This window comes from Hyla sarda, chromosome 12 (genome assembly GCF_029499605.1).
Source record: "Hyla sarda isolate aHylSar1 chromosome 12, aHylSar1.hap1, whole genome shotgun sequence".
NCBI classification, from domain to species: Eukaryota; Metazoa; Chordata; class Amphibia; order Anura; family Hylidae; genus Hyla; species Hyla sarda.
In genome coordinates, this window is record NC_079200.1 from 36,311,183 (window position 1) to 36,329,524 (window position 18,342).

The window sequence follows — 18,342 nt, forward strand, 5'->3', positions numbered from 1 at the left end:
GCAAGCTAGAACTCCCTGCATGCCCACACAATCTTTGGCTGGTCAGATGGAGGCAACACAGCCCAGGCACGCTCCCGAGACTAGAGCAGAGTATGGGCAAGAAAGGGACACGCCCCCTCCACAAGAGTCAATCACTAATCAAGTAAGCAACAGAAAAAAAGAGTATTTGTAAGAGGAATATAGGTCCTAGACACATAAAAGTTATATGTACATGATCAGAATTCGGTACTGAGTAGTGTGTGTGTGTGTATTTATTTTAATTTTTTTGTCAGCTATGACAGGTACGCTTTAAACAAATGTAACCTGGGTCTGCTTTCAGCAAAAAAAAAAAAAATAAGTGAAAGCCACACTGATCGGTTGCTATAGGCAATAAGGCTTGTTTTGATAAATGAAGCCCATGAAATGAGAACAAAACCCACAAATCCTACAGATATATTATGTAACTTACAACTTCATATTATATGGGGAACCGTCCACCTATGTAACAGACAGGAGACATTGTGTTCTCCCATTAAAGTGCTTGGTACATTAGAGTTTTATTTGCTTAAAAACACATTTTCTCAGTGGTCATTGAAGACAAGTGGAAAGGAAGGATTTTATTAGAAAACTGTTGATTTTTAACATTGACTAAAAGGGAATAAGCTTTAAAGGTGCAGCTCCACTGCCCGCATAGGTGCACAGTCAATGAATGTGTAATGTATTATTGGCATGAGACTAATGTGCCAACCAGAACCAACAAAAAGAAAAAAATGTATAATTTAAACAAAAAATGTATAAGTAGAAAATTTTTTGCTATAGGAACTCAGCAAACTGAACTGCACCTTTAAAGGTAAAAAAAAAAAATCCTAAATGCACACCACTTTTACAAGTCGGGACGATATTACCAAAGGCCAGAAAAAAAAGAAAATGGGGAGTTTATGAAAATTTTGCTTTTGGAAGATTATTAAAAAATAAAAATAAAGTGAGGGATCGGCATAACTACACAAAATAAAAATTACACATCAGACTAGGTTCAGTCTATACAAGGAAACAAAAACTCATCTAAAATAATCTTGGTAGTAAAATAATACATATGGGAGTGCCATCTGACCTTTCTCAGAAGTGACGGCATACTTTCTTGGGGTTGTAACATGAAGAGTGAAGGGAGCAAAAAAAAAATTTATTTTTTTAATGCTTTAAGGAAATTGTCAGTTTCAAACATTAGTATACAATAGGGAAAGAAAATACCCTAAAGTTCCTTCTCCTCCATCCCAGAGTAGTTTGGATTCCATCCGTCTGGGCCAGCGTTACGTTACATTTTTTAACTCGTATAAAGCCTGGCATGTCGAGTGCCCGGAAACCCTCATGCTCTGTGCTGCCACCAGACTGTAGATGCGGTCATGACAAATTTATAGGTTAAAATAATGCTTGAGCTGTGATGAATGAGTCAGCCACCCCCACAGGGACAACACTGCTCTACTGCTATAGTCTCTTCCCAAAGACAGGGCAGCGCTCCATTTTTGTTTCTTGTGACAGCACTCCAGCAGTTAACGAGGGCCACACATGTAGCTGAAGCCTAACCAAGTTCTGTGCAAACAGATCTACCATGGGGCCCCAAACCCCTTGTTAGGCTGGCACTGCTACTTGGAGCCTGCCACTGGCATTAATGATGTTGAGCAGCACTGGTCTTCTCTGCCAGGTGCCGTAGGAAACTATCATCGGCCTGTCCACGGTGGTTCAATGCCTCGCTTTTAAAGAGAGCCGGGGGTGGAGGAAGGTGTGGAACGGGCGGTACTGCCAGGTGATGTGAATGTGAGTGCGGATGGAGGTGGAGGTGGGAGAATGGATGAGGGATGGGTCGAGGAGGCAGGGAACTCAAAGTGTTAAGGTTAAGAGGTGGCGTGGGACTGCTGGGTGGCACATGGCCTGTTTGGAGGTTGGTAACACCTTGTGAGGGGTTAAGAGCGATCTGCAGTGCTGGCGGAACACCCACTGGACTGGTGACCCTGAAGCACTTCTCTTTGTGAGCCTTAAGCATGTTGGAGAAACGGAAGCGCATACCACATACGTCACATGGGTAAGGCTTTTCCCCCGTGTGGGTCCTGCGATGGCGTTTCATGTTTGGGCGGCTGGTGAAGCTCTTGCCACAGATTTCACAGATAAAGGGTTTCTCCCCTACAAGATAAGCAAATATCAATTATTCAAAAAGTCCAAATTTTTTAAAAACAAACAATTTAATTGTAAAAATTGAATCCAAAATAAAAATTTAAAGCTCCTCTTAGTGGTGGCTGCTGCCAGTCAGGATGTTATCTTATCCTGTATTATCTATGACTATACAGAAGTATGGTGCCATTATTAATAGCAACTATGGTGCCTGACCCAGTACGACAGTACACTGGTATTACTGATATATATATGACGTGCTATTGTTATGAAAGTTATATTGCTGCAAAAAAGTCAAGCAAGAACAATAATAATATAATAGGTCATTAAAACATATAAATCATGATATCCACTTAAAGGAGTACTCTAGCGCAGACTACTCCTGCTCTGTCCTGCCCTGGCTGCAAAATAAATGAAAATTAACCATCACTCACCTCCCTGGGTTCCCGCGGAGCACCACTACAGCTGATCGGTCCTCCGGTCCATCTCCTTCATACTTCCGGGTGTAACGAAGCGTCACATGGCGCTCAGCCTATCGCCGGCCGCCGCGATGTTCTGCCTCGACCCATGATAGGCTGAGCGCCATGTGACGCTTCGTTCACACGGAAGTATGAAGAGGATGGACCGGAGGACCGATCAGCTGTATTGACGCTCCTCGGGAACCCAGGGAGGTGAGTGATGGTTCATTTTCATTTACTTTGCAGCCCGGGCAGGACGGAGCAGGAATACTCTGCACTAGAGTACTCCTTCAAAAAGGAATCTGGCAGCAGAATCACCCACACTTACCTGCTGGTACTGAATGGTAGTGCGGGTGAGGCTGACCAAAATGCTGTTTACCTTATTTTCCTAGTTGCCGTTTCCAATATATTGCTAAAAACCCTAATTTATAAAATCAGGGTCTTTACTGAATTCAGGGCATTCCCTAACCCCTGGGTGCACTGGTTCTCCTCCCCAACCGTTCCTTAATTCACGCACCCTAATATCCAGATTCTGGCTCTTCTACACATAGCTGTTAAAGGGGTATTCCAGGAAAAAAACATTTTATATAGCAACTGGCTCCAGAAAGTTAAACAGATTTGTAAATTTCGACTATTAAAATGTTTTAATCCTTTCAATAATTATCAGCTGCTGAAGTTGAGTTGTTGTTTTCTGTCTGGCAACAGTGCTCTCTGCTGACATCTCTGCTTGTCTCGGGAACTGCACAGTAGAATAGGTTTGAAATGGGGATTTGCTTCTAAACTGGGCGGTTCCCGAGACACGTGTCATCAGAGAGAACTTAGACAGAAAAGAACAACTCAACTTCAGAAGCTCATAAGTACTGAAAGAATGAAGATTTTTTAATAGAAGTAATTTACAAATCTGTTTAACTTTCTGGAGCCAGTTGATATATAAAAATGGATAACCCCTTTAACTGCTGAGATCCTGTGCATGCTCAGATCTATACCACAGCCGGCCTGGACTATCACTGAGCGCTCAGAGGATTTTATCATGTAACAGCTATGTGCAAAAGAGGGAAAATAGGAATATTTATTAGGGGCATGAATAAGGGATGGGTTGGGGAGAAGAATGAGTGCACCAAAGGGCTAGGGAATGCCCCGAGTGCACCAAGAACACCAATATAATTATACATATAAAGATTTTTAGCAATATATCAAGAACAGCACAGGTCTAATAAACAGTACTGAGGCTGACACTACAAACAGCAGACAATCTACAACTGTCCCAAAAAGTCATAAAACATACATCTACAAGTCCAGTGTGGACTCACTGAGTCCTCTTATACTACTGTTTCCCAACCAGGGTGCCTCCAGCTGTTGCAAAACTACAACTCCCAGCATGGACATGCTGGGAGTTGTAGTTTTGCAACAGCTGGAGGCCCCCTGATTGGGAAACACATTCTTATACACTGAGCACACTTATTGGTGTAAAAAAAATACTTGCTGCACCTCTAGCTTTGCACTGGCTCATGCTGGTGATGGGGGGCCCTCTATTCCATACACATACAGTAATAAAGTGATTTTAAAGAATCATTTATAAAAGAAGAAGAATACACACAAATACAAAAGTGTCAACGTACCAGTGTGCGTCTTCATGTGCTCATCGAAATACTGCTTCATGTTGAAGTCCTTACCACACCACTGGCACATGAACTGCTTGTGTCCAATATGGATGCTCATGTGTGAACGCAACTGGTACTTGTACTGGAACCGCTCATCACAGTTCTGGGAACAGAAGAGAGGACTAATGACTTACTATAGGGCTAAGGGCTCTTACTATAGGGCTAAGGGCTCTTACTATAGGGCTAAGGGCTCTTACTATAGGGCTAAGGGCTCTTACTATAGGGCTAAGGGCTCTTACTATAGGGCTAAGGGCTCTTACTATAGGGCTAAGGGCTCTTACTATAGGGCTAAGGGCTCTTACTATAGGGCTAAGGGCTCTTACTATAGGGCTAAGGGCTCTTACTATAGGGCTAAGGGCTCTTACTATAGGGCTAAGGGCTCTTACTATAGGGCTAAGGGCTCTTACTATAGGGCTAAGGGCTCTTACTATAGGGCTAAGGGCTCTTACTATAGGGCTAAGGGCTCTTACTATAGGGCTAAGGGCTCTTACTATAGGGCTAAGGGCTCTTACTATAGGGCTAAGGGCTCTTACTATAGGGCTAAGGGCTCTTACTATAGGGCTAAGGACTCTTACTATAGGGCTAAGGGCTCTTACTATAGGGCTAAGGGCTCTTACTATAGGGCTAAGGACTCTTACTATAGGGCTAAGGACTCTTACTATAGGGCTAAGGACTCTTACTATAGGGCTAAGGACGTTCACTATAATAAAACATGATGCGCTAAAATGCTACGGATGTTTTGTTAGCAAAATACAGTAAGTCTATGTAACCAGATAACACCATATACAATGTGTGTGCAAAGTATTTATGTGGAAAGCTGCTATTGATTGATCACACCGGACAACATAATCAAGTCACATTCACAGGCGAGTCTACATATGTAATGGATGGGGACAGAAAATACAAGGTGTGAAGTGACGCTGTGCACTGGGGCTATAGCTCACCTCACATCTGAAAGGCTTCTCTCCAGAGTGTTGTAAAGAGTGAACCTTCAAAGACATGCTTCTCTTGAACGACTTTCCACATGTTTCACAGGTGAATGGCATATCTTTCGTATGAGCTGCGTGTAAAGAAGAATGTGACAAAAAGTACAGCAGCATTATGAACAAATGCTAATATATGGGACTCTATTTACACTACATCGGGGGTTGCATATCAAAAAGGTACTTATGAGGGTCAAACCAATACTGCCAGGTTAAAAACAACAAATGCATTGCAGTAGTATTTTTTATTTTTTAAAGGGGTACTACCGTGCTGACAACTTATCCCCTATCTAAAGGATAGGGGATAAGTTGCCTGATCGCGCGATCTCGCACGCAGCACCCGCTCTCATCAGGCCCCGGAGCGAACATCGCTCCGGGTCTGATGACAGCCTATCACGGGGCCGGAGTATCGTGACATCACAGCTCCGCCACCATGTGATGTCTCGCCCCCTGCCATAGACTTGCATTGAGGGGCGGAGCATGATGTCACACAGGGGCGGAGCTGTGACGTCACAATCACCGACCCCGTCATCAGACCCGGATCGGATGTTCGCTCCGAGGCCTGATGAGAGCGGGGTGCTGCGTGCGAGATCATGGGGGGTCCCCAGCGGCAGGACCCCGCGGGATCAGGCAACTTATCCACTATCCTTTATATAGGGGATAAGTTGTCAGCACGGTAGTACCCCTTTAATCCTATACAGCTCTTTAGAATAGCGTTATTTCATATACACACTGTCTTAATGTAAGGGTATCTTTATCATGCAGTCATCCTACTTATGTATGGAATAGAGTATGGCTGCAAGATCAGACTGCACAAGGCTGACTGTAGTCCGTAACCATGCAGAACACTAGTTTATCATAGGAGCTGCAGATATAAAACACTCGATGATTTCAAACCCCCCCCCCCCCCCCCCCTCAGCTATTTGCAAAGTGGCTTCATTTTTATTTTAGATTTATTAAAACAATCAAGTGGTTGCAAAAATGAATATAGCAATTACAGGAAATCTTTTAGCAGCTTTGAGCTATTGAATTAGCTTACAGCCCTATACAGATATGAGGTAATGTAATGATGCCGTCTGTTTCAGTCACGCAAAATCTATGACTGAGGAAAAAAAAAAAGGTTGTTGTCCCAATTACTGCTACATCAAGTGCCCAGGAGGTAGGCTCTTGATATTAGGTGTCTAGAGCTCTGTGTATTGAGATTTACAGATTACAGTGAGGTCAGAATACCTATAGTGAAGAGCATACCTCCTGGACATTTTCCATGGTGGCAGTCGGGACATCAAAGTGTTTTTTTTCTTTTTCCAGTCAGAGAGAAGACATCACTACACTCCCTAAGACTGTCAGCAAATTTAAGGAAACCGGTCACTACATTCACCCACACTAACCAGCAGTACTGGCTGGTAGTGCCGGTGACACTGATTAAAACGATACCTTTTGAATCTGGATCCGTCACTGCGTTCCGGAGATATCTTTATTTTTGTGAATATTCAAATGAGCAGTCAGGGGCATGGGCGGAGCTACAATCCCAAACTTGGACACAGTAACGTCAGCGCTGTTCAGCACTCGGCCCGGCTTATTAATATTCACTGCTCTGTCTTCATGCCTACTGCACAATACAAAACCCCCAGCAAGCCTGGCTGTCGTTGTAGTTTTGCATTGTGCAGTAGGCACTAAGAGAGCAGTGAATGAAGTGAATATTAATAAGTTGGCCCGAGCGTTGACGTCTCTGTGCCCGAGGCCAGGATCATAGCTTCGCCCATGCCCCAGACTGCTCATTTGCATATTCACTAAAATAAAGTAATCTCCGGAACACAGCGAAGGATCTGGACACACAAGGTCCCCCGCACTACCATCCAGTACTACTGGTTAGTGCGGTGAATGTTGTGTCATTTCCTTTAAGGCTCAAAACTGCTGACAGATTCCCTTTATAGGCCTCATCCCATATAAAAATATGGAAACCTGACGGACTCCATTTAAACTCAATGAGATCCATTGTGCAATGGATCTGTTCATCACTGTTTTGTGGTTCTGAAAGAAGTCTGAACAGACTTCATTTAGCATAACATGTTCGTTTTAACACAGTGTACTGCAGAAAAACGAAAGGAACAGAAATGTTTTTATTTTATTTTTTTAACCTCTTGGGGACCAAGCCCATTTTGACCCTAAGGACCAGAGCATTTTTTGCACATCTGACCACTGTCACTTTAAGCATTAATAACTCTGGAATGCTTTTACTTTTCATTCTGATTCCGAGATTGTTTTTTCGTGACATATTCTACTTTATGTTAGTGGTAAATGTTTGTCAATACTTGCATCATTTCCTGGAGAAAAATTCCAAAATTTCATGAAAAATGTTAACATTTTTTATAACTTTGAAGCTCTCAGCGTGTAAGGAAAATAGACATTCCAAAAAAAAATTGTATTTATTCACATATACAATATGTCTACTTTATGTTTGCATCAATAAGTTGCCATGTTTTTACTTTTGAAGACATCAGAGGGCTTCAAAGTTCAGCAGCAATTTTCCAATTTTTCAAGTAAATTTCAAAATCTGAATATTTCAGGGACCAGTTCAGTTTTGAAGCAAATTTGAGGGTCTTTATGTTAGAAATACCCCATAATGGACCCCATTATAAAAACTGCACCCCTCAAAGTATTCAAAATGACATTCAGCGACAGTGGGATTTTGGAGAGCGAATTTTGTTGAAATGGTTTTTGGGGGGCATGTCCCATTTAGGAAGCCCCTATGGTGCAAGAACAGCAAAAAAAAAAAAAAAAAAAACACATGGCATACCATTTTGGAAACTACACCCCTCAAGGAAAGTAACAAGGGGTACAGTGAGCATTAACACCCCACAGGTGTTTGATGAATTTTCAATAAATTTGGGTGTGAAAATGAAAAATTACATTTTTTTCATTAAAATGCTGATGTTCCCCCAAATTTTTCATTTTCACAAGGGGTAATAGGTGAAAATGTCCCCCAAAATTTAAACCCCATTTCTATTTCTCTCAAGTAAGGAAATACCTCATATGTGGATGTAAAGTGATCTGCGGGTGCACTAGAGGGCTCAGAAGGGAAGGAGCGACAATGGGATTTTGGAAAGCAAATTTTGCTGAAATAATTTTGGGGGGCATGTCGCATTTAGAATCCCCTACGGTGCCAGAACGGCAAAAATAAAAAATAAAAAACACATAGCACATTATTTGGGAAACTACACCCCTCAAGGAACGTAACAAGGGGTGCAGTGAGCATTTACACCCCACTAACAGTGGGCTGTGCAAATGAAAAATGAATGACCCACTGTCAGTCACCTGTGAGGTGTTAAGGCTCACTGTACTCCTTGTTACGTTCTGTGAGGGGTGTGGTTTCCAAAACTGGGTCACATGTGGTTATTTTTTTGCGGTAATGTCAGAACCGCTGTAACCAGCAGCCACCCCTGTGCAAATCACCAGTTTAGGCCTCAACTGTACACAGAGCATTTTACGGCCACTTATGGGGTATTTCTGTACTTGGGAGAAATTTTGTTACAAATTTTGGGAGGCTTTATTTCCTTTTACCTCTTATGAAAATGAAAAGTATGAGGCAACACCAGCATATTAGTGTAAAAAATAAAAAATGTACACTTAACATGCTGGTGTAGACCCCAACTTTACCTTTTCATAAGGGGTAAAAGGAGGCAAAGCCCCCAAAATTTGTAGCGCAATTTCTCCTGAGTACAGAAATACCCCATGTGTGGCCCTAAACTGTTGCCTTGAAATAAGACAGGGCTCTGAAGTGGGAGAGCGCCGTGAGCATTTCAGGCCTAAATTTGAGATTTTCATAGAGGCGTACCCGGATGCAAGCGTTACACTTGCCTCCTCCACCAAAAATACTGTATGGCAGTTTTCCCCAAACAGGGTGCCTCCAGCTGTTGCAAAACTCCCAACATGCCTGGACCGTCAATGGCTGTCCTGCCATACTGGGAGTTATTTTGCAACAGCTGGAGGCTCCATTTTGGAAAAACTGACATACGAGACGTTTTAAATTTTTATTTGGGGGGGGGGGGGGGAGCGGCTGCAGTGTAAGGGGGTGTATATGTAGTGATTGCTCTTTATTTAAGGTTAGTGTAGTGTTTCTAGGTTACATTCACAGGGGTGGGGGGGTTACAGTGAGTTTCCCTCTGCAGCGGAAAATTTGCCGCATCTCAAACTTGAAGCCGTAAACTTGCTTGTAAACCCCCGCCCATGTGAATGTACCTTGTACAAAACTACAGCTCCCAGCACTGACAGACCTTGCATGCTGGGAGTTCTAATTATGCAACAACTAGAGGCACACGAGTTGGGATTGGGAAACACTGAGTTAGGTAACAGACTACCGCAGTGTTTCAGCACCACTGTCTGTTTCCTAACTCAGTGTTTCCCAACCCATGTGCCTCCAGCTGTTGCAAAACTACAACTCCCAGCATGCATGGTCTGTCAGTGCATGCTGGGAGTTATAGTTTTGCAACAGCAGGAGGCACATGGGTTGGGAAACACTGAATTAGGAAACAGACAATTTTTCCCAACCAGTGTGCCTCCAGTTGTTGCAATACTACAACTCTCAACATGCCAGACAGCCGAAGGGCATGTTGGAAGTTGTAGTTATGCAACAACTGGAGGAGAACAGTTTGTAGACCAATGTGTAGTGGTCTCCAAACTGTATGTTGCAAGACTTCAACTCCAAGCATGCAAAGGCATGCTGGGAGTTTAGTTCGGCAACATCTGAAGGGCCAGATATTGCCGAACTAAAACTCCCAGCATGCCTGGACAGTCTTGGCATGCTTTGAATTGACATCTGGAGCGCAACAGTTTGGGGACCATTGTCCTTCCAGATGTTGCAAAACTACAACTCCCAGCATGCCGAGACCATCCAGGGAGTTGTAGATCTCTAACATCTGAAGGGCCAGATGTTACAGAACTACAACTACAAGCATGCCTGGACTGTCTGGGCATGCTGGGAGTTGTAGTTTTGAAACTCCTAGAAGCAGCAGTGAAGATCACTTTATGGCAATCTTCACTGCTGCATTTGGGACACCGCCGCTGCTGCCTCCACTTGCCTGCCGCCTTCTGTCAGCCGCCGGTCCCTGGTCCCCTTGTGACCAAGGTAACTGCCGCCAACGGTCCCCGCCGCATCCACGGGCCCCGCACATCGCTGCAATCTTCCCCCGCTCTGCCCCGACATCCAGGTGGGGGCAGAGCGGGGGAAATGAACTGTCACCCCTGCCCTGTGATTCGCCGGTCCGTCCTGATTGGCCAATCGCAGGGGATAGGAGGAGGTGGCAACCCTGCCACCTCACTCCTATCCTTCAGGATGATCGGGACTGTCTGACAGCTCTGATCATCCCTATTTTCCGGGCTATCGAGTCATCTGAGATCTGATCAGCCCGGTATCGCCGATGTGAATTGTTCGGTGGTTTGCGGCGATCGCCGACATGGGCGGCCTGCTGAATGATTTCAGCAGGCATCCCGTTCCGATCCTCGTCCGGCTACCGGCGGGGATCAAAATTCCCACGGGCGTACAGGTATGCACTTTGTCCTTAAGTACCGGGGCGCAAGGGCATAACCATATGCCCGTGGTCCCTAACAGGCTAATTAAACCCCACAAATAATATTATGGTTAAATGAAGGATGCCATGAAAAAGTACATATAGTTATGCAAAAAGCATGTCCCCATATGGCTCCAATAAGTTTTGGCTCTTAAAGGAGAACTCCAGCTAAAACTAAGTTATCCCCTAGGATAGGGGATAAGTAGCTGAATGCAGAGTGTCATAACACTGGGATCCCCCCTGTAATCTCCAGAACCGGACCCCGGCTATCAGTGAGGAGCTCCATTCATTTCTACGGGAGCGCCGAAAATGTCCAAGTGCTGTACTACGGTCTCTTCAGCACTTCCAGAGAAATGTATGTAGTTCTTGCCCTCTGCAGCATGCTCCTCATTCAGAGCCGGGTCCCGTTTCAGAGATCGCAGGGGTCCCAGAGGTCGGACCCTATGTAATCAGCTACCTATCCCCCTTATCCTGTGGATAGGGGATAAGTTAGTTCTGGCTGGAGTTCTCCTTTAAAAGAGAAAAAAAAAAGGCTATACTTGCTGACCGTTAAAGGGTGAATATGTGGTTTTCTTTAACATTTATTTTACAGGGCATTGCTAATTGTACATGAAATTGTTATAAGTATAAGCATTTTTGCAGTGTTTTTTTTATGACTCGTCTTGCGTAAATAGGTAGTAGGGCGATAAAAAACAAAATAAATAAAAACAAACAACTGTGTACAATCAGAATGGCCACACATAGCTGTCAAGAGACAAAATACAATCATTTGGTACAATAAGTGCAACGTGGCACATGTTGGCATCTGTTCTGAATGTCGACACCTAGTGGTCCAAATATAAACTGCAGGCTACAAAAAATGCTGCACTAATTCTAACATACCGATTAGACAGATGCATTATATTTAATGAGAAAAGAGAAGGCTGCAAAACCTACCAACAAGATGCTTGCGGACATGTGCCATTGTGTAGAATTTCTTCTCGCAAATCTCACAGGAGAATTTCTTTTCAGCATAGCCATGGACGATCTTGATATGCTCGTGGAGGGACCAGAGCTTCTTAAAGGTCTTGTTACAGGTGATGCACTGTGAAGAAGAGTGGAAAGGTGAAGGACTAGAGCTCCTGGACTGCCTTACAGAAAACACATTTACTACAGAGAATACTGCAGAGGAAATGCTTTTCTTTTTGGAACACAGTGCTCTCTGCTGAATCACGAGCACAGAGCTCTCTGCTGACATCTCTGTCCATTTTAGGAACTGTCCAGAGCAGCATGTTTTCTATGGGGATTTTCTCCTATTCTGGACAGTTCTTAAAATGGACAGAGATGTCAGCAGAGAGCACTGTGGTCATGATGTCAGCAGAGAGCACTGTGTTCCAAAAAGAAAAGATTAGCTGCTGAATACTACAGAGGAAATTAAGTACTGGAAGGATTAAGATTTTCTTTAATAGAAGTAATTTACAAATCTGTTTAACTTTTTGGCACCAGTTGATTAAAAAAGGAGTACCCCTTTAAATGCGTCTATTCTTGGCAATCAGCATATATATATAACACTAGGCTTCCCACATACAGCACAGACAACCTCAGAGTGAGTCCTGAAGCAGAAGTAGGATGGATGAAGAGCTCTAGCAATACAGAAGGAGTGGCAGTGAGTGTTTAATTTCCCTGCAGCGCCACCACAGGGAACATGAAGCATTACACACCGGTAACTCCTATCAATACGGTGCCTAAGTAATTTAGGGAAGGACAGATCCTCCAGAAAGAAGATGCTCCTTGTTTCCACTCTCCAATCTGCCCAAAAAATGAGAACCCTAAAGAGAAAGCAAACCGCTAATAAAAGGGGATGTCAGAGAGTTAATTTACACTAGTGACAAAAATATTCACCTGTTAAAGTCCCCGCTGCTCAAGCCCCCTGATGCACTGGTGATCCCCCTTGAAGCAATGATGTCTGACCATGGGACACGACCTTCAAAGCCTTAAGAAGTCATGTGCCACACATGCCATTATTACCACCGAGGCCTCTCAGAATTCCCCAATAGATTATGGAAAAAAAAAAAAAGTGAGTTTTCCCGGCTAGTTAAAGAATGAAGACCAGGGATAACCTCACCATCCACAGGACACTGCAGCCAATCTCTGGCCTCATATGTGGGAAGGTAAGCGCATGTGACTTCTGGGGCCAGTGAACGGCTAACGTGTCCCATATATAATGTTCACATTGGGCCTGGGGCAATGTGAGGAGTAAATATAGGAGAAATAAAATCCTCATTATTCCCAGCACTGTGCTATTCCATACAGGAAACCCTGGTGGATATGTCCAGTATGGAAGTCAAAATGGCATCAGATGATGGGCGCCTATGAACCAAGTTCTTTAGATACTGTTAGCATCAAGTGAACAACAACCTTACAGACAGCCCACAAAATGCACTGTGATACTTTAGTGGTGCTGCAAGAGAAATGCAGCTGATAACTAAGAATTCCAGAGTTAAACCTTGTGAACGCCTGGTGTACCCAAAGTCTATTACTAGAGATGAGCGAATTTACAGTGAATTCGATTCGTCACAAACTTCTCGGCTCAGAAGTTGATGACTTTTCCTGCATAAATTAGTTCAGCCTTCAGGTGCTCCCGTGGGCTGGAAAAGGTGGATACAGTCCTAGGAGACTCTTTCCTAGGACTGTATCCACCTTTTCCAGCCCACCGGAGCACCTGAAGGCTGAACTAAGTTGTGCAGGAAAAGTCATCAACGGCCGAGCTGAGAAGTTTGTGACAAATCGAATTTACTGTAAGTTCACTCATCTCTATCTATAACATTAATTTATACAGAATGTTTTACAAATTTATAAAAATCTAACAACATACTGTAAGGATGCCCATTTACATTCACTTGGCCGACTTATCTCTCCCAAGCTCCTCATACATGTAAATGTCTGGCAGGGCGGAATGTTCATGTGTTCTCTATAGAGATTGGAGGGGTAGGCTGCTGCCAGACAGCTCTAGTGTCTGCTTATCCTGCCCAGAAGAGAAAAGTCGGGTGGTGAATATCCAACACACCTGACACTTTTTTTCACCATTTGCTGGTGGAGAGTTGGTAGGGTGCCACAAAATGGATCCGCAGTGTATTTTACGCTGCGGATCCGCCAGTGACCCGACCCATAATGTGCCTTCAGCTGTTGCCACATGCCACCGCCGCCGCCACTACAAGCAGTCACACAGTGGCCTGCAAGTTGCAGAGTGCACTCGCAGTGTACTCAGACATCGCGGAGTAGCCGCATAAGCCCAGAAAGTGGGTTGCAGAGTACCAGCGTTTCTGCTACAGTTGTGACACTAGTAGTCCCAGCATGCCAACAGCCTATAGCTTTTATTATAAGCTGGGACACGTAATTTTACAAGAACTTGAGAGCTACAGGTTACAAAGCTCATTTATTTTCTGGAAGATTACAGGGATGCCATCTGCAGGCCATATTGGTGTACTGCAGGACAAAATGTTTTCTACAATTATTAATATGGTGTACACAGAGGCAATGTTTTTGCAACATGCAGGGCCGTGGACCACCATAATGACTTGAAGCCCTGTTCCAGGTCGAAGATACAACTATGATTACTGAAGTGTCATGGCTGTTCAGAGTCCATTATAGATGGATGTGATGGGGAAGCCTGTAAGGCAAGAAATGTTATAAATGGAAACTCATCTGTAGAAATTCTGCAATGTGCAACCGAATCCCATAGACATCAACAGGACTCTGCTGCACGGAAATTGAGTGTACTTACTAAGAGAAATTAAACTCGGAAATTCAGTAGTGTGAACCCAGCCTAAGTGTTTCATGCTTAGATTAGTGGGGTAAGGGGGGGGGGGGTTGGTGTTCCAGAGTTCGGACACTTATTCCCTACCCTTACCTTCCAGACTTTTTCATGTATACAAAACAACCATACTGTACACTACATACAACAAAAGTTGTACTTCGAGAGAACAGTAAACTTGCTAACAAGCCTCCAATTACGGAGATCCCACAGGAATAAGCTAATGGTCTAAGCACCTTCTCAGGGACTATGCTGTTACAAAAATATCTCCTCAGCAGACGCAGAAACAAACTACATAATAGGCAGGTATCACTGATCAACTCTGGGATGTGTACTTACCACATAAAAAAAAAAAAAAAGAGAGAGAAACATGCTGCTGGGGCAGACGAGAGAAAAAAAACAAAACACAACAGAAAACATACCTAGTCCTGGTACCCAGCAGCTCCCGTTCACCTCTATCCGCCCCCCAGATCTTCTCTCTTCTACCTCTGAGCACTCAGAACAGGACTTACTGACTTAACCACTCAATGCCCACAGAGCCGTCCCATCTTTGCTAGTAATTGGCTGATTGGGCAGGTCCTGCTCCAAGTGATCATCTAGGTAGCAGGAAAAATAGAGAAGATCAAGAGGCTAAATGAAAGCAAATGGGTGCTGGGCTAGGTAAGTAGGTTTTCTTTCTTTCTATTTCTGTCACACTGCAGCAGCATATAAAAAAAATAAAAAATTAAAAAATTATCCCACCGGGAAATTAAACAGTTTAGCAAGGGCTTATATATCCTGCTAGGGAATTCTTAGTTACTAGAAGGGTAAAGTCTCACATGTTATTCAGACAGGAAAGCAGCTACAAGGTGTGTATTCTGGAGACTCTAGTGTGGTCCTGCACAACACAAAGTCCCATTATTTTGATGGAATATGTGTACTGCTTCCTGTCCCCTGTGGTGGCGCTGTAAGGAAATTTCAAGGGGTACGCCACCCTTAAACATCTTATCCCTTTATCCAAAGGATAGTGGATAAGATGTCTGATCTCGGCTGCATCTCTCCCCGCCCCTCCCCCCTCAATAAAACATTTTATCCCCTATCCTTTGGATAGAGGATAAGATGTCCAAGGGCGGAGTACCCCTTTAATACATTACAGCTGAGCACTGCTCTATAGTCTGGCTCGCACCCCTTATAACATACAAATAAATAAGTGGGGTGGGCAGACTATGCAGACAACTAAGGTTTCCACTCTAGTTTAATCTCAGAAGCATACAATGCTGCAGTCATGGACGTAAATGTTGGCACCCCTGTAATTCTTCTGGAAAATGAAGTATTTCTCACAGAAAAGGATTGCAGTAAGACATGTTTATGTTTGTTTAACATTCCGGCTGAGAGGTGTAAGAAGCTTATTGATGGTTATAAGAAGTGACTGATTTCAGTTATTTTTTCCAAAGGGTTTGCATCCAAATATTAAGGGTGCCAATAATTTTGTCCAGACCATTTTTGGAGTTTGGTAACATTATGTCCAATTTGCTTTTTTTTTTCCTTCCTTTTTGGTTTAGTTCCAATACACACAAAGGGAATAAACATGTGTATAGTGAAACATGTGTTACTGCAATCCTTTTCTGTGAGAAATGCTTCATTTATTTCAGGGGTGCAAACATTTATAGCCATGACTGTATATCACAAATTTGGTTATTTCTAGTTTTGCCAGCTTTTTACAAAATTACATTTTTAACATGAGCCTACCTTATAATACAATGTGAGATAAAATGGAGCTACACAAAGATAAAGTGTTAGGTATATTATATCATATAAAAAAAATACCCAAATTAAATGTACAGGACGTGTATTCATACCAGGCACATAAGATCATGAAACAAAGTGTAAATGCACATGAATAGCCCGGTGGCCACACATCTCCAGGCGCCATTACTCACCATCTTTTTGGCCATATTAAAGGAAACCTGTTTGAAGGAAAGAAGTTTTACATATGCGGCTGTGGGAGTGACGAAAACATAAATGTCTGTGCTGAAGGTTAGTGTGCCAGATATACACAAGTTATGTGCCATATATATGTGATTTGTAACCACATTACTAAAAACAACTTGGCAGGGTGTTCCCATTTCATAGTGATGGTGTAACTCTAGGATATGACAAAGACTTTTGAACAGTGGGGGTCTGACCTTTGGGACCACCACCAATCATTAGATGAGTGTACCTCAGACCTTTGGCTCTTCAGCTGTTGCAAAACTATAATTCCCTACATACTCTATGCACAATAGTTTTTAAAAGAGCAGGAGAGCCACAGATTTGGGAACACTGCAACTAAATGAAAGGAATATGCAAGAGGAAAAAAAATGCAGAAAGGGGACACAGCACTACACCAGTACCCTGTCGTCTTCAATGTCACAATTAGTGGTACCCCAGAGGTCGAACCCACCACTGATCACAGGTTACTGGCATTTCCTGGCAACATACCATCACTTTATGAGATGAATAAGAATTAACTTGCCTTCATTTAGACCACTGGTTGTCAACCTGAGGCTCCTTAGTGAACCAGTAAATACAACTCCCAACAAACCACCTTTCAAAGTCGTAGTTCTGCAACAACATGAAAGTCACAGGTTGTAAACCACTGGTCTAGAAGAACAGTCACATGTGTAAACCCTAAAGGGGTTTTCCATAATTTAGATATTGCTATAACTACAGCAATTTATTCCTGAGTGGAGACATGTGCCCAACCACACAGGAGTCTAGGGGCACTGCCCGCTGTGAAGATTACAAGCTCTATGCAGATATTGAGCCAGCAAGGAATACAGAGGCAGAATTGGGCTATAATACAGACTAATTCTAGACAAATATTTACAAAACTAGATGTGAATGCATCCTAAACTAATGACCAAAATGCTCTTGATGCGGCCGTCCAAATATTCCTTCGCCGAATCCAACCTACACAGAGAGACGTAACTTCACAAAAGGCTAAGGGATTGCCGCAACCATCTGACGTCCAATTATCCTCCATGGATTTCGGTAAAAATAGAAACAGTTTAATATACATTATAAGAAGAGAGGTGTCGTTTAGTTTTTACCAGCAATTTAACCTAAACAGACCCACCAAATTAAAAGTATACCTGCACTTCAAGAGAATTTGTAAAAACCTGCATTATTTTCTTTTTACACAGTGACCCTCCAGAGTGGTGACAAAGGGAGTTCTGACTGACTGCCGTTATTGAGCCTCTGAGAGTTACCTCCATTGGTGCACAGCTATTTATTATTTTTCTCCATTTAAAAGGACGGGACCAGAGCAAAATTATTCTCCAGCAGTACTCACACAGGCACTTCATTTCCCTTACTCCTCTGGCCAATCACAGGACACCTAACTCCTCTGTGCAATGCTATGACATAGTACATTTATCTGAACAGCTTTATTCTGTACTGGGATATTATTTACAGTACACTAATATAGATGGCATGTTGGAGGGAAGAGGAGAAGGATTGATGCCCTTAGTTTGCAAAATGCTATGTGTGCAGGAAGGAAAAGTGGCAGCAGGATCAAAGCGAGGAAGGGATTACATAAAAAAGCAGCTCTGGTCTAAGTAGTTACCAGCTGATAAAGATGATGACTAAAGCGAAGAGGAAAGGATATTATATTCAGAAGATCGTACTGTGAACATATTAAGAACTCAAGAAATTACCCAAGGGACAGCTGCTGAGAATAGGTGGGTGAAGATAAAAGGAAGAGACCGATTTACATTT

The 18,342-nt window shown here is 43.2% G+C and overlaps 1 protein-coding gene across 3 annotated transcripts in view; it reads right to left on the reverse strand.

The window, feature by feature from the left end:
• Positions 1 to 375: 375 nt before the first annotated feature.
• The window catches only part of ZNF652 (zinc finger protein 652), an 83,836-nt gene continuing 65,869 nt past the window's right edge, over positions 376 to 18,342 (reverse strand). For all 3 annotated transcript variants that reach the window (XM_056547560.1, XM_056547559.1, XM_056547558.1), the window contains exons 3-6: positions 11,748 to 11,895; positions 5,206 to 5,321; positions 4,220 to 4,364; positions 376 to 2,154 (exon numbers count right to left, since the gene is read on the reverse strand). In XM_056547560.1, coding sequence (XP_056403535.1) covers positions 1,643 to 2,154; positions 4,220 to 4,364; positions 5,206 to 5,321; positions 11,748 to 11,895 — 921 coding nt within the window. In that variant the 3' untranslated portion in view covers positions 376 to 1,642. The remainder of the gene's footprint in view (positions 2,155 to 4,219; positions 4,365 to 5,205; positions 5,322 to 11,747; positions 11,896 to 18,342) is intronic.